At 37.2% G+C, this 15,735-nt stretch overlaps 1 protein-coding gene across 26 annotated transcripts in view; it reads left to right on the plus strand.

The window, feature by feature from the left end:
- The window catches only part of NEB (nebulin), a 188,575-nt gene that overhangs the window by 101,140 nt on the left and 71,700 nt on the right, over positions 1-15,735 (plus strand). For 25 of the 26 annotated variants that reach the window (XM_060776842.2, XM_060776678.2, XM_060776715.2 and 22 more), the window contains 18 exons: positions 310-414; positions 2,656-2,967; positions 4,337-4,441; positions 5,735-5,833; positions 6,497-6,598; positions 7,061-7,168; positions 7,759-8,070; positions 8,238-8,342; positions 8,434-8,538; positions 8,624-8,728; positions 10,119-10,226; positions 10,332-10,445; positions 10,689-10,886; positions 11,581-11,685; positions 11,987-12,091; positions 12,205-12,309; positions 12,513-12,620; positions 13,405-13,518. In XM_060776842.2, coding sequence (XP_060632825.2) covers positions 310-414; positions 2,656-2,967; positions 4,337-4,441; positions 5,735-5,833; positions 6,497-6,598; positions 7,061-7,168; positions 7,759-8,070; positions 8,238-8,342; positions 8,434-8,538; positions 8,624-8,728; positions 10,119-10,226; positions 10,332-10,445; positions 10,689-10,886; positions 11,581-11,685; positions 11,987-12,091; positions 12,205-12,309; positions 12,513-12,620; positions 13,405-13,518 — 2,415 coding nt within the window. The remainder of the gene's footprint in view (positions 1-309; positions 415-2,655; positions 2,968-4,336; positions 4,442-5,734; positions 5,834-6,496; positions 6,599-7,060; positions 7,169-7,758; positions 8,071-8,237; positions 8,343-8,433; positions 8,539-8,623; positions 8,729-10,118; positions 10,227-10,331; positions 10,446-10,688; positions 10,887-11,580; positions 11,686-11,986; positions 12,092-12,204; positions 12,310-12,512; positions 12,621-13,404; positions 13,519-15,735) is intronic. The other variant, XM_067472563.1, reaches the window with a different exon arrangement.

A 15,735-nucleotide genomic window follows, 5' to 3' on the forward strand; every position in this document is an offset into this window, starting at 1 on the left:
AATTCTATTATTCTTCCCTTTCTTACATAAGGAGTAAGTAAAGCATTATTTTCAATCAGTTATAAGGTTTGGAAAAGTTCTGGAAATTTTAAAACAGAAAAAGTAACTTCTCTGTTTGGTAACTCCCATTTCACAAGATACAACATGCCAAGGATATTAACTTGTGCTGGGCCCATAACTCTGCATCAGAGTAACAGTGAGCTAATGCAAAACAAAACCAAGAAGGACAAAGTGCAAGAAGAAAGAGGAGGCTTGTGAAATGACAATATTTGTTTGCTTTATTTTGTTTTGCTTTGCTTTGCTTTACAGAAACTTTACAAAGAAGCCTGGGATGACATCAAGAAATTCATTGATTATCGAGCGGATGCAGTCCCAATCAAGACAGCCAAGGCCTCCAGAGAAATTGCCAGTGATGTAAGCCTCAAATGGATTTTGTGGTGTTTGTTTTTAATCCTCTCTAGATTTTTGCATCAAATTAACTAGAATTAAACTACAGAAATGGAAATGATTGTATGATAACTCCTTGTCCGTGTCTAGTTTTAAAGAATGTACAGGCAGTTCCTGACTTACAAACATCTAACTTACAAACAACTCATAGTTACAGGGGCGGGGGGAGGAGAGGGTGAGACAGCAGGAAGTGAGATAAATTTACCCCTAGGAAGGGAAATTCACCCCTAAAAGAGTTATTATCATGGGGACAAGGTGTCTCCACTGAAGCTTTATCACCAGTCCTTATTTCCACAACATGCCAAGTATTTCAAAATCCAATTATCACACGGACAGAAATGAGGCGAAATCTTCTGAACAGGGGCACAGACAGCAAAACAAACACCACAGGGGTGTTCACCCCACACTAGGCTATCTTAAAGCTAAAGAAGATGATAGATAGATAGATAGATAGATAGATAGATAGATAGATAGATAGATGATAGATAGATGGGATAGGGATAGGGATAGGGATAGGGATATAGGCTGGAGTTGCACTTAAAAATGTTCCTGCTCCCATTTACAAACAAATTCAGTTTAAGAACAAACCTGCAGAACATATCTTGTTTATAACTTGGGGACTGCCTGTACTCTATATTTTTGTTTTATTTTAATATTAAACAATATAGAGAGGTTTTTGCATTAATATAAAGGCCAAGTTCTGCTCCTGAAAATATCCAGGAGAGGCAGTTTATTCTCTTTTCTGAGTCAGAAAAAAAGCATTGGGAGTCTAGAGTAGCTGATGACTGTCCCTCCGCCCACCTTGCTATGAACTTTAGGCTTTATCATTGTCACACATTTTCTTTTAACTGATCTGCAGGGACTTTCTGAATCAGAATACCAGATCCTATTGCTCACTGAGGTTTTCTTCCTAGTGATTGTAGATTGTAGCCTAATATCACAATCCTGAACTCACCTACCTCAGACTAAATGTCATTGAACTCAATTTTTAACATGTCATTTGTATATAGGTGAACACTTTGAAAAAAAGTTAACTATTACTGGTTAAGGCAGGAATTCTTGATAAAAATACATGCATCAGAATATCACATTCAGACATTGAAATTTGAACTAAGTTCCTGATGTTCAAACAGCTGGGGCACTTTTGCCTCTGTCAGTAGAATAGGGAAAGGTGAAATGAACATGACCAATTATACTCTGGCTTTAACATACATTTAAATATTTAGAGGACACCATGCTTTGCATTCAATTTCCATAATGTGTAACATATGGATGCCCTACTATCAGTACATGGCATCCATTAGTAGAATGGGAATGGGAGATGTTTTGTTGAGGAATCAATTAAAAATTGGTTAAAATCACCCAGTTTCTCATCACTTCTATTGTTTAACACTTTGATCCAAAATCCTATTGTGTCCCTGAGCAATGGTTGCCCTTTCTTAGTCCCTGAAGAAGGGTGCTATCTCAAACAAGTCTGTAGAATTTTTTCTACTGCTTGTGGAAAGTTGTGCAAGTGATAACACTTTCTCTAAGTGTGTATGTAAGAGTGATTCCAGCATCTCTAAGAGTAAGTGGTTGAGAATGGGAAGTGCTAGTTTAAGGATCCCATTGTACAATTGTCCCATCCAGGGCAACTTAGGCCTCATCTACATGGCCACACAATGCACTTTCAGAATGCAGATTAACTGCATTGAACTGGATTATATGGCAGTATAAACTCATATAATGCAGTTCAATGCAATTCAATCTGCATTATATGACTCTTCACTGATCATATAATGCTGTTCAAACCACTGAGGAGCCCAAACCAGAAACTATACATACTATGCAAATACTGCATAGGCCTTGACCTCTGATTCAAAATAATGGACATGGTGGGAAGCAATCATGTTTTAATTTATAGGTGTGTGTTTGTGTGTAAGTATGTAAACACACAGATATATGGTATTTTTAATCCTAACTTTTTGATCCAAAAGCATCATAAAGCGTTTTTTAAAAAACAGAAAGTTGTCAGTAACTGGATAGGATTATATAATATGGAAGTAAATGTGGATTTTGAGTAAATGTACATGGGAATGCACTCTTAGTTTTAGTAACATTTTACTTAACAGTGTTAGTTCAAAAAACACAGCACCATCTTTTACGAATCTTAGTTTGGAATGATTCAGATCAAAATCCTTATTCTGTATTTCTTTCAAATGCTATCAGTACAAATACAAAGAAGGTTATCGAAGGCAACTTGGACACCATGTTGGAGCGCGCAGCATACAGGATGACCCCAAACTGGTATTGGCTATGAATGTAGCCAAAATGCAAAGTGAAAGGGAATACAAGAAACATTTTGAGAAGTTCAAGACTAAGTTCAACAGTCCAGTAGACATGCTGTCCCTCCTGTTGGCCAAGAATTGCCAGAAACTGGTTAGTGACATTGACTACCGTCGCTACCTGCATGAATGGACCTGCCTGCCTGACCAGAATGATGTCATCCAAGCCAAGAAAGCCTACGAGCTACAGAGCGATGTGAGTTGAATGTTAATCTACAATTCCTTCATTGTTGGTTTTGACTTATTGACTGACTTCTTTCATCACTCATGGCATTTGGTGAATTTGAATGTTGATTCTACAATATGTTAATTTTAATTATTATGGTTTTTTTTTCATTTTTAAAGCTCTGATAGAATTGAGCTTTTACTAAATTAGCTACATACAATGTAGACAATTATAATGAATCCAGTAATTATTGATCAATAATTGGACTATTTTTGAAAAAAGACCTACCCACTGAAACACACATCTAGTTATGTATCCATTCAAAGAATTGACTTTGGAAAGTGTGTCTACCAAACACAAACATTTGGACATAAATATTGCCATGTGTGAGGGAGGGATAATGAAGTCATTGAAATATTATTTAATCTAAAATATCTAGGATAAACAAGTGGGTAGTATTAATGATCAGTCTGTTCTGTTCCTGAGTTGTTTCTATTCCATTTACTGTAACATCTATTGCAGATTATGGACTTTATCACATGAGGCCGGTAAATCGCAATTACATAATAACATCTGTAGCCAGTACTTACCACATGGTGTCATGTCTCCCCTATTGCTTCTTTGCATTTAAATAGTTAGCTTTTCATTAATGGGAAAAACTATCAATGGTTCCCAATATTGCTGCTTGAGTGAGTGGGTGTGATTCTTGACTTCTCCCCGCTCACTATTCTTAAGCAAGCTGAGGATGTTTTTATATATATACAGAAAAAGGAGCCCCAGGAAAGGGAGAGAGACGTAACCAGTAGGCTGTTAGGAATTGTGGGAGTTGAAGTCCAAAACACCTGGAGGGCTGAAGTTTGCCCATGCCTGGGCTTAACAATATTAGCTTTGATTTCACCCACCCAGGAAGCATCCCTCTCCTTCATCTATCATCTCTGGGCCAATAATTCCACATCTTTTCTCTCTTCTGATCTCCAGCAGACTTGTCCTCTACAACAAAAGAGGGAAGTTTTCAAATAGAGGAAAGGGAGAGAATGGGAGCCATGTCTGCTTCTCAGGGTGTGTGTGTAGCCATTTTGCAATGTCTAATTGCGTATGAAAAGGAGGGAGCAGAGGGAGAAAATAAGAAGTAAGGAAAAGAGAGGAGAGGAGAAGCAGAAAACAGGGGTGCCATAGCACCATTGCAGACAGGTGGGCTAGTAATGGTTTTCCAATTGTTATGTCTTTGGTATGTTCCTATTGGCTTCAACAACACAGTTGCTCCAAGACAACAGGTCAGTGTGATAAAATCCTGGAAGAAAAAAAGCCCTTTCCTCCTTCTTTTAAGAGCCAAAGCTAATCTGAAAATGCTGCAACGTACATTGTGAATGACTTATTCGTATTCTTTCTGTTTCTATAGGCTGTATATAAATCTGATCTGGAATGGCTACGTGGAATTGGCTGGATGCCAAATGACTCTGTCACCGTAAACCATGTCAAGCATGCTCAGGACATTCTGAGTGAGGTAATAATTAAAGGGTGCTTACATGCTTACATTTTTGTTTCAAATTTTTAAAGTACTGCTAGCTACTATACATGGTCTTTGATATAGTTATTTACTGAAGCAAACCTCTCAAATTAGCTCTAGTTTGTTACACTGAAAAAAATAATAAAAAGGAAAGGAAATTCCCACATTCAGATTTTCATTCCCTACCGCATTCCTCAGATCTCTGTTGTTCAATCAGACATTATTGACACCAAGAAATTATATTTTGCTTTAATTTTTTAACAAGATAGTGATGAAAGTTAAGGAAGAAGTGCAAAAGCAAGGGTACAGATGAATATTATTACATATTAAGATGGCATTGGTACATTGTTAAAAAAATTCTGTCTTTGTTTAGTCATTAATCAAAATGGAGACTGTAGTTAAGAAATATGAAGATGGCTTAGAAAGCCACATATAAACGAAGTAGATAAGATCCTTAAGTATAAAGATATATCATTAAATTCCAAAATGAGGCTCTTCCATGCCATCATATGTAAACATGTGAAAAGTGGACACTGAAGAAGGCTCAAAGGAAAATAATCAACTCATTTGAAATGTGGTGCTGGAAGAGAGTTTTACAGGTACCATGGACCACAAAAACAATTAAGCTGAAGCTATCTACCTTGGATGTATTATGAGATTTTTAAAATTGTGTCAGAAGTGACCTGAGAAACGGCAAGTCGCTTCTGGTGTGAGAGAATTGGCCATCTGCTGAGACATTGCCCAGGGGATGCCCAGATGTGCTACCATCCTGTAGAAAGCTTTTCTCATGTCTCTATTATGAGATGACATGAGTCATTGGAAAACATGAGAAACGTGGAAGGAAGTAGGAAAAGAGGGAAAATACAAAGTGGATTGATGCAATCAAGGAAGCCATGTCCGGAATTTGCAAGAGATGATCAGGACTGCTAATGTGTGAGGGTCATTCATAGTTTCATCATAAGTTGAAGCAAATAACATGAAAACAGAGGCTTTGGATTAGCAATGGTAGCTGCACTATTAAAATAAAGGCCTTAGGAAAAATTACTTCTTTAGGTTACAATTCCCAGAATTGAATGCTTGAAGTTGTAGGTTAAAAAGAAATGTTTTCTGACTCTGCTTAATAGAGCCTGACTAGAAAAGGAGTGAGAAAACGAGAGGAGGAAAATAAAGAGCCGAGAACGCCTGAAAAAGAATTTCCAATCCTTGATCCCATCCACCTCTTCTCTCATTATACTCATGACTTGTATGGTAAATTCTGTGACATAGTTTCCTTTTTCTCCCCATTTGCAGAGACAATATCGTACAAAAGTTGACAGACAGCCTTTTACTCCAGTTGCCGACAGGGTTGACTACATCACGGCCAAACAAGGCGGGGAAATATTAAGTGATGTAAGTAACAATTTAATTTTCAAATAAAAAGAGCTTGGTGCAGGATAAAGTTAGTACACTGTGGATTAATGGCTCAGGATTTTTACAGACTGAGCACAATATACAGGCAGTGACTGGGTAGTATTGGTAACTAAGGCAGAAGTAAAATATGATATATCAATTTTTCATGAAGACTGTTAGTTAATAATCAAGGAAATTATCTTCACTATTGAAGGCAGAATGTTACCAATATTACTTCCTAGAGAACATGAGCGTGAGAGTACTATTACATTCATGTTCTGTTTTTGGACTTCCCACAGACATCTGACTGGCCAATGGAGGACCAGAATGTGCTTTTACTTGATCTGAATTAGAGTTATAAAACGAGCTAGATTCTCGGTCCATCAGTAGCCTTTATGCTATTAAAACATACTGAAAAGAGACATAGTTGCTACATCCATCCTTAAAACATTATCTAGCGAAACCCTGAATGATTGAGTTTATGCAATGTGTTTCTGAAATCTAGTAGGCTATCATTCCATTCTGTCTTTGCATTCCCCAAGAACAGAAGCATATATGGTCTTGAAAATTTATTGTGTCTTTTATTGTTTGTCTACTTTAGACATTCATATAACTTGACAACCTACAGTATATCTATTTACACTAGATGTTTTCCTTTTCCAGATTAAGTACCACCAGGAGTGGAATGACATCAAGACAAAGTATACATTGACAGAAACACCCCAGTTGGAAGCAGCTAAAGAAGCAGCCAGGATTCTTAATCACGTATGTCCTTGCTTCCAAAATATAGCACAGAGCATAGCTTTATAACCTGGAAGGATGCCAAGAGCCGCTAATTAACACAAGGAAGGCAAAGGGGAATGTGTGTGGAAACTGCATCAAAATGCTGCAAGTGTTCTTTCAGCATTCTCCAAAAGCAGATACTGATCATTGTTTAGTTACTGGGCATATTTAAGAGGGCATTATCCTGTCTTGCTTTTTCTTGTTCCTTTCTTCGATGAAGATTTTATTTCTACTTCTGAGACTTCGGGGTTTAACTGAGCTTGCTGATGCCTCCCTCTTGTTTCTCAGTGGACTTTTTTCTGCTACATAACGGAACCACAGAAACAGTCGTTCAGCATTTATTTTCTTGGTGGCCTACCTGTTTTCTTTTTCATGGAAATAATGGCAATTGCAAAGGTTCAGACCACTACTAACCTTCCTGCTCCTAATTGTTTTTTTTTTCAGAATCTGTACAAGGAGACCTGGGAGAAAGAGAAAGCTACTGGTTATCTTTTGCCTGCTGATAGTGTGCCTATTCGTCATGCCAAGCACTCGAGTGATGTCCAAAGCGAGGTGAAATCTCTTAAGATATTTAAAATATACAGGTTTCGGATAGTTTCAAGAGGGTCATCTTCATTTATATTCCAATGTTATAGGGCTTCTGTGGCAAGAATGGAGTTCAATCATCCAATTTTAGTGACACATTTTACTCTTAAGTACAGCAAAAATCACAAAAAAAGCAACACAGAATCTATGGAGTACGTGTTCCCAATTGGATTTTGATTATCTGGAAGCATGGATCTGACTTAATCCTTCTAGTCCCAACATACTGAAAAGTTGCCCTGGAGGACCTAGAGATTCCTGGAGAGATTTCTTTTGCAGGAATTTGCTAGGTCCTCCAACTCAACTCTATGGTAACTTCTGGAGAAATCACACCATCTAGAGAGACAATTTTTCCCCAGGTGAAGTAAGTAAAACTGTTGATATGGGTTCCATGGTTATGTGGATTTTACCCTGCAGCAGTTTGCTCATTATTCTGTGAACATGAGAAAGTATCACCAATCATTATTTATCATATCTTAGTAGGAATATTGCAAGCAGTAAAAAACCCCCACCTAAAACCCAATACCAGTATTTCAAATGTTTGTGTTTTTCCTCTGCAGATGAAATACAAGGCAGACTATATCAATCAAAGAGGTCACTATGTTGGGGTCAATAATATGAGAGAGGACCCCAAATTGGTGTGGTTTGAGCATGCAGGCAAGATCCAGAATGACAGATTGTACAAAGAGGCCTATAACAAAACCAAGTCCAAAATCCACATTCCTCCAGATATAGTGTCAGTCGTTGCAGCCAAAGATTGCCAACATGTTGTCAGTGAAATTCCATATCGCCATTACCTTCATGAATGGACGTGCCATCCTGATCAGAATGACTGCATCCAAGCGAAAAAGGCATATGATCTCCAAAGTGATGTAAGTGATTAGACCATATAAAATTAATTCAAGAAAACAAGATGAAACAATTAAATATGAGTAGATTTGTGATATAAAGGGTATGGAAAGGGGGATCAAAAATTCATCTGTGACTTTCCATCCACATTAATTAAATAATTCTTTTGATTTCTTTTATTTTTTTACAGAACATATATAAATCTGATCTGGAATGGATCCGTGGTTGTGGTTGGATTCCTCTAGATTCAGTGGAGCATCGTAAAGTTAAGAATGCTCAAAACTTGACAAACAAGGTAAGTGAATGTTTTTCACATATCTCCAGTGGAATCCTATTAATCTTACATAAATAGTATTTATGTTCATTATTTTATCTCACCTTTATAGAGACTCTACGTCAAAGAAGCTGTGGATAACTTTGCTAATTTCACCTCTGTTGAAGACCCTCCGGAAATAGTTTTGGCCAAGGCAAATGCAATTAATCAGAGTGATGTAAGTAACTTTTAAAACAGGAGTACTAATGAAGTAATGTTTCTATATATGTATTGTTAACACTGTATTTCAATTTTCTCTTTAGTTGAAATACAAAGAAACCTTTAATCTTGAAAAAGGCCATTACATTGGCTCAGATGACACTCCAGCATTGAGTCATTCTAGAGATATGGCTAAGCTCTATAGTGATGTGAGTATTTGGCAATTTTGTCTTTCAAAATCTAATTATGGAACTTCAATTTCTCTTATGCTGTTAACCATCAAGACATTGTTTATATTTAACTCAAACATCTCTTGGAATTTGACTTCTTCCTATAATAACTGTGTCTATAGACAAATGGGGAAAGTATGGCCCCTGGACCCCATATGGTTGGACCCTACTTCTTTGACCCCTGAAGCACCCCCCCCCCCAATCAATTTTCCAAAGCTACTGGAGTTCTGAAAAATGTATTTTTCGTATTTACTCTTTAGCCCTCTTTAACCCAATTTTCCAAAAAAAAAAAACATGTGAAAAGTCTCTCTAAGGACTATAAATATGCACCCCCATGAGCCCACCCTGTCCCCATCCACCCTCTTAAATATCTTAATTTCTTATCTGTTACTCCCCAGAGTCTCAGGCTTTTAGACTGTATGTGTTGTACGTATGACAATATAACAAATTTAATAGGATATGCAATGTCATGGACTGGAATTGAGTGTACTCTTGTCCATGAGAGCATAGGCCATAATAAATTCAATATTTTTTAAATGACACAAGTCACTTTCTTATCATAACACATTAACATGACCAACCATCTGAAAATTATATTGAAATGTATCCTACTGTTAGAAGGCTTGAAATATGTCATTGAAAATTAGCATTAGAACTTAAGACCTAATCTTTGATCCTCTAACAATGTTGGGCCTCTTACTCCTAGAATCTGACAGTTGGTCATATTGTGTGGGGCTTCTAGAAGCTGAAGTAAAAAAAAAAAATATGGAGGGCAAAACGTTGAGAACCACTCATTTATTCCATGACCTAGATCTATCGACAAAGCTCCATGTCTTACTGGAAGAGTTTATTTTTCTAGAAGAGTTTATTTTTCTGACTGTAAAAGGTTCTGTTACTGGCATCTCCATATAGAGGCGGAAAAATACACAGGAAAGTTGCTGTTTGTTGGTGATGCAACAACCTTCTCCAACCTAGTGCTTCTAAATCTGTTGGATCACAACATCCTTAACTTAGCAAGTTAGGAAAGGGGGTGGGTGGGTGGACAATACTTTGTTTGATGGACAAACAATAGTTCTCGGTTTAAGGCAATTTTGAACCTACATATCCTTGTTGTGATAGAAAAAATGAACATTAGAAAGCCTTTCTTAATAGTATAGCACTAAAAGGTTTTAAAAATGCATCAAGTTACAAAAACAAGTTTTAAGGCTTTGGTTGGGGTCTTTTCCTTTGCTTTTTTTGAGTGGCAGCATGTGTTGAAAAATATTATTTTCCTGCAAGACAGGGGGTTGGATTAGATGGTCCATGTGGTCTCTTCCAACTTTATGATTCTATGATTCAGTTTATTTATGTCAAATGTTTTGTCACCCAGGTTGTGTACAAGGATGCATGGCAACAAGGCAAGGCCATTGGGTACACTCTGCCACCAGACTACATCCCTATTGTTGGTGCCAAACATGCTGATTATGTTAACAGTCAGGTTAGTGTTCTGTTAACCCTATTTTCATTATTTGCTGTTACACATTCTGAGAAAAAAACCCTGTTGCTTTCCATACCTAATATATTTCTTGCTTACGCTTTGCAGCTGAAATATAAAGAGACATATGAAAAGCAGAAGGGCCATTATCTGGCTGGGGCAGAAGTAAATGACTTCCCAAGTGTTGTCCATTCTCTTGCTTTCCAAAAAATAAGGAGTGCGGTAAGGAGTTTTTTCTTCCTTCTTCTTTTAATGGGTAGTACTCTTCCTTTAGTCATGATTAGAACTATTTATTTTACAATGATTTTTTTTTTTTAGTTGTGGGTCCCATATTGGAAGAATGTCAGGATATCAGTTAATCCATTAACCCAATGATTAACCAGTCTAGCAATCATTCTGCTTAGGTGATTAATATGAAAAAAAAAAGTCAAGTAATATTTTGCATCTTAATGTCCTAATTTCTAGCTGGCTTACAGGAAGAATTATGAAGACAATAAGGCACACATTCATATCCCAAGTGACATGATAAATCATGTGCTGGCTAAGAAATGTCAGTATATCCTCAGTGACCTTGAATACCGTACCTACTTGCACCAGTGGAACTGCTCGCCTGAGGAACATGACGTTATAATGGCTCGAAGAGCCCAGGAAATCCTAAGTGATGTGAGTAACAGGACATTTCCTTTAGCACTGAATATTTATTGCAGATTATTAAGGAAAGGCAAAGATTTTAAAAGCTGCTTTTAGGCCCCATTTGTTTCACCCAATGACCAATGGAGTTGGTAAATAAATATTTCCACAGGTTACTGGGTCAAACTGCTGGATGATAATGACTCTTATTTTGGAAATTATTCCAAACATTTTATATGATAGGAAATGTGGAAAAAAATAAAAATAAAGATGTACCCAATCAATTGTAAGAAATATAAAAGTACATCTTTTGGAACCATCCAAATTAATTGTGCTACTTGCCATGTGGGTAAATATATCTTTTTTGCTTAATGACAGAGCCAACTCTGCACTATGTTGATTTGCATCTGAGAATACGTATTCTGTATACACTGAGAGACTGGAAGGACTTTTTGTTTTACTCAGGAGATTTCTTATGTGGTGACATCACTTAGATAATGAATGTGACATGCTCTATTAAATATAAGAGATTTAAAAAAAATTAAAAAGCATGAGTAGTAATTATCTGGAGGTGAGACATTTCTATCTTGCAATTTACAGTAATGCACTTTTGCATTAGATCTGAACAGCAGAACTAGAAATGATCACATATACTGTGTGACAGAATACAAGGAAATTTGTGTGTACTGTAAATAACCACAACAAAAAAACCCTCTCTCACCTGCAGGTTATATACAAGGATGACTTAACATGGCTGAAAGGAATTGGATGCTATGTATGGGACACTCCTCAAATCCTGCATGCCAAGAAGTCATATGATCTTCAGAGTCAAGTAAGCTAACTGATCTTGTCATATTGTATGGCTAGTGGTACTTATGTACCTTGAAACCTAGAAGGGCTACACTCTAACTTATTCAAGGAGTTATGAAAAAAATCAGCACATTTGCAAAAGTTGTTTGCTTGAAATCTGGAACCGGGTTGGTTCAGAAGACCTCCTAAGGGTTTTTCAGTGTCACTTTATGAAGACATACATTGGAGCACTTACAGCCTTCCAACTTATTCTTGCGCTCCCCAATCCTTTAAGGGCCCCCTCAAAGCCTTAACTAATGTTGTATTTTATCTTCCTTTCACAGCTGAAATACACAAAAGCAGGAAAAGACAATTTGGAGAAATATAGTGTGGTTATGGATACTCCAGTTTATGTAACTTCCATCCAGAGTGGTATCAATGCTAGTGATGTGAGTTCTCATTTATTTATTTATTTCTCTGCCCTAATTACTTTCTTTATTATATTTTCTTGATTATTGCTTGTAGACACTGAATAAATAACTAAATATCTCCTTGGTTTTAGGTAAAATATAAAGAAGAATACCATAAAATGAAGGACCAATATACCACAGTGCTGGAAACAGTAGATCATGAGAGGACTCAGAACCTTAAGCACTTGTTCAGCAACGTGAGTTTCTGAAAGTTATTTTCAAGGGGGCTGATGCTTTCAATGGGACGCTCTTATCCAGTACCGTATGCTTTTGAACTCATGTTAGAAAATATGATCACCTAAGGGATTAAAATATTTGTGTCCATCAACTCAATACCTGGACTATACCGAAGTAGATTTTATTCAAAATGTAAAGAGTGTTTTTATCCTGTTCTCTTTAGAACATGTACAAGGAAGCCTGGGATAAACTGAAGTCTACTAGTTTTACATTGCCTCCTGATGCCGTGCCACTGGTTCGGGCCAAAGAACTGAAGCATAATGCCAGCATTGTAAGTACACCAAGTAATGCAGTCATATTTTTTGGTCCAAAATCCGAAATGCTTGGGACCAGAAGTGTTTTAGATTTCAGATTTTGAAATACTTTGTATTTACATATACATAAATAATAAAATATCGTGGAGATGGGGAGGGGAATCATTTATGTTTCATCTACACTTTATGCACATAGCCTGAAAATGATTTTATATCATATTTTAAATAATTTTTGTTCATGAAACAAGTTTGTGTACATTGAACTATCAGAAAGTAACAGCGCCACTAATTCGATCATAGCCACACATATGTAGAATTGAGGGTATTATGGAATTTGAGATAAGGGATGCTGAACCTGTACCTAAATTTGATCAGCTAAATCCAACATCTCACAAGAGTGCTGAAGGACATTCTCTCTTCTTTTCATTGCACTCACCCCCTCTCAAAAAAAGCCTGCTTTGGAAAGTTTCCCAACAAATAGAACAATTTTTGAGGTTGCATTGGAGACTCTGTGGAAGTGAGGAGAATTGCTTGCAACTAGTTCAGCTAACAGTTCTGACAGCAGACTAAAGCTGGATCTACACTGCCCTATAATCCAGTATCAAAATGCAGATTAACTGCATTGAACTGTATCATATGAATCTACCCTGCCCTATAATCTAGTTCAATGTAGTTAGTCTGCATTCTCAAACTGGATTATAAGGCAGTGTAGATACAACCTAATTCAGCTGGATTCTGCATTGTATAATAATGTATAAAATCAAACTGATTTATTGTTTTCCCTCCTTCTTTTCTGCATAGGTAAAGTATCGAGAGGAATATGATAAATTTAAAGCACTTTACACTCTACCTAGAGGTATCAAGGATGATCCCAACACTGCAAGATGCCTAAGAGTTGGTAAACTGAATCTTGATGTAAGTATTCTGCTGATATAGCATTATCATGTTACACCGTCAACCAAAATGTATTCCCTTAATGTCTACAGCAGCTCGTTTATATATTGAAAGTTGTATTAAGTGCTTTGCAAATGACAGGATATCCCAATAGAAACACTATAGATATCAGATAAGAACAGAACGGTGACATATGATAACAAAACCAGACTTACTTTAGAAAATATGAGTAGATGCTGTGGCAGAGGTCATAGGTTGATGGGCACACAGTTGCACTTATCTTTCCCTTTGCATCCTCCTTGGAGGCAATGGAGCTCCAGGCAACTTTCCAGGTGGCATCTAACCAATCAGATTAAGCTGCTAGGCTTGAACCGATTGGCTGGTTGGGCCTGATTGGGAAACCCCATATGTTAGGCAAGTGTTTCCAGTCAGGTTGGCTCTGGGTGTATTTAAGAAAGTGCTGGATCCAGAAAGAATGGGCTCAGCTAGGCTGGAACAGTGATGGGTGGGCTCAGAGGTCCCGTACCAGTGTTGCTCTTGTGCAGGTGAGGCTGAAGCCAATCCCCAGAGGCCCCTGAGGATGGAGGACCATATGGGGTGGGCAGTTGTCCCTTGATCAATTCCTGCCACCCCAAAGTTACTCTGGAGGGTCAGGCTCATTGGCCAACAGCAGGCTGGTTGATTCCTGAATCCAGATCCATGCAGTTGCCAACCCAATTGCTGCAACCAATTCATTGTGGCTAATAAAGTTTTCCTATTTGTTCTCAACTGCATGTGTTTGTTTGTGCCTTGTTTTGGTTGCTGCTTATTTGTGCCTGGCACCGCAAGGTCCTATAAAACAATTAATATTCTCCCACCACACTGATATTTCCATATTTACTATTGGAATTTAAAATATTTTAGGATGCTTCAAAATCAACTAAAAACTAAAATTGCCCCCCTCTGCCACCTACACAAACACACACGGGAACAATTTTTTTTCACATTTTTGAGTTTTCTTTGACCATCAAGGACAGCCCTCTATTTAACTTGTCTGAAGATGAACACATTCCCTTTCAGCAGAGACGCACTTAGTCCCAGCTGTCAGAAGACTTGTGCTGGGTTTGGATTGATGCTATGATGATAGGAGTAATAAAATCCAACTGATGTCAATGAAGAAGCATTGTATATTGTCTACATCACAAGGGCACAAGGGGTTAAACCCTTGTGCTGGCAGAACTGCTGACCAAAAGGTTGGTGGTTTGAATCCAGGGAGTGGGGTGAGCTCCCGTCCGTCATCTCCAGCTTCTCATGTAAGGACATGAGAGAAGTTTCCCACAGGATGGTAAAACATCCAGGTGTCCTTTGGGCAACATCCTTGCAGATAGCCAAATCTCTCACACCAAAAGTGACTTGCAGTTTCTCAAGCCGTTCCTGACTAAACATAATTTAGTTAGATGTTAAGAGCTACCTTTAATACTATATATAATAAACTACATTTTAGTTATTCCTGTAGTTTGGTAGTTTAAATTTTCTTTCTTTCTTTCTTTCTTTCTTTCTTTCTTTCTTGTATTGTAAACCAGCCTGGCTAGACTTTACAGAATGTTCCTAGGCCTGGGTAACAACGGAAAAATTTGTTTCTAAAATCGATTCGTTTTTTGGGGGTTTTTGCGTTTCGATATTTAAAAGAATTCCGAAATTTTTCTTTTAAAAAGTTCGATATTTACAAAATTTCATAAATGTTAAAAAAAATTATGAAACATTAACGAAACAAATATGAAAAAATAACGAATCGATTCGTTAATGGCGGACGTGACCGCGCAATACGCTAAAAAACCTCCAAATGGGACAGGGGGAACTTCTGAAGCTTCCCTCTCCCTCTGTTGTTGACTGTTGGTGTGATATTATAATTTTTTTTCACTAATTAAACAAAAAACAACTATAAAACTTGCCCCAGACATGCGGAAATAATAACGAAACGACCTCAAACCAATAACGAAATGAATACATAACGAATCCGAAGCATTTACGAAACGAATTTAAAAATTCGTTTCGTTTTTAAGTTGCTCCAGAATGGTTCGTTATCGCTTCGTTATAAAAAAAATAACGAATTTTTAACGAATTACGAATTAACGAAACGAAACCGCCCAGCCCTAAATGTTCCATTAAAAAAGAAAGGCATTTAAGGATGTTGTAGCATCTCCATGCTTTACAAAACAAATAATACAGTAGCTTATGTTTTGAATGAAGGCCTGGCAA

The sequence above is a fragment of the Anolis sagrei genome, chromosome 1 (genome assembly GCF_037176765.1).
Source record: "Anolis sagrei isolate rAnoSag1 chromosome 1, rAnoSag1.mat, whole genome shotgun sequence".
NCBI classification, from domain to species: domain Eukaryota; kingdom Metazoa; phylum Chordata; class Lepidosauria; order Squamata; family Dactyloidae; genus Anolis; species Anolis sagrei.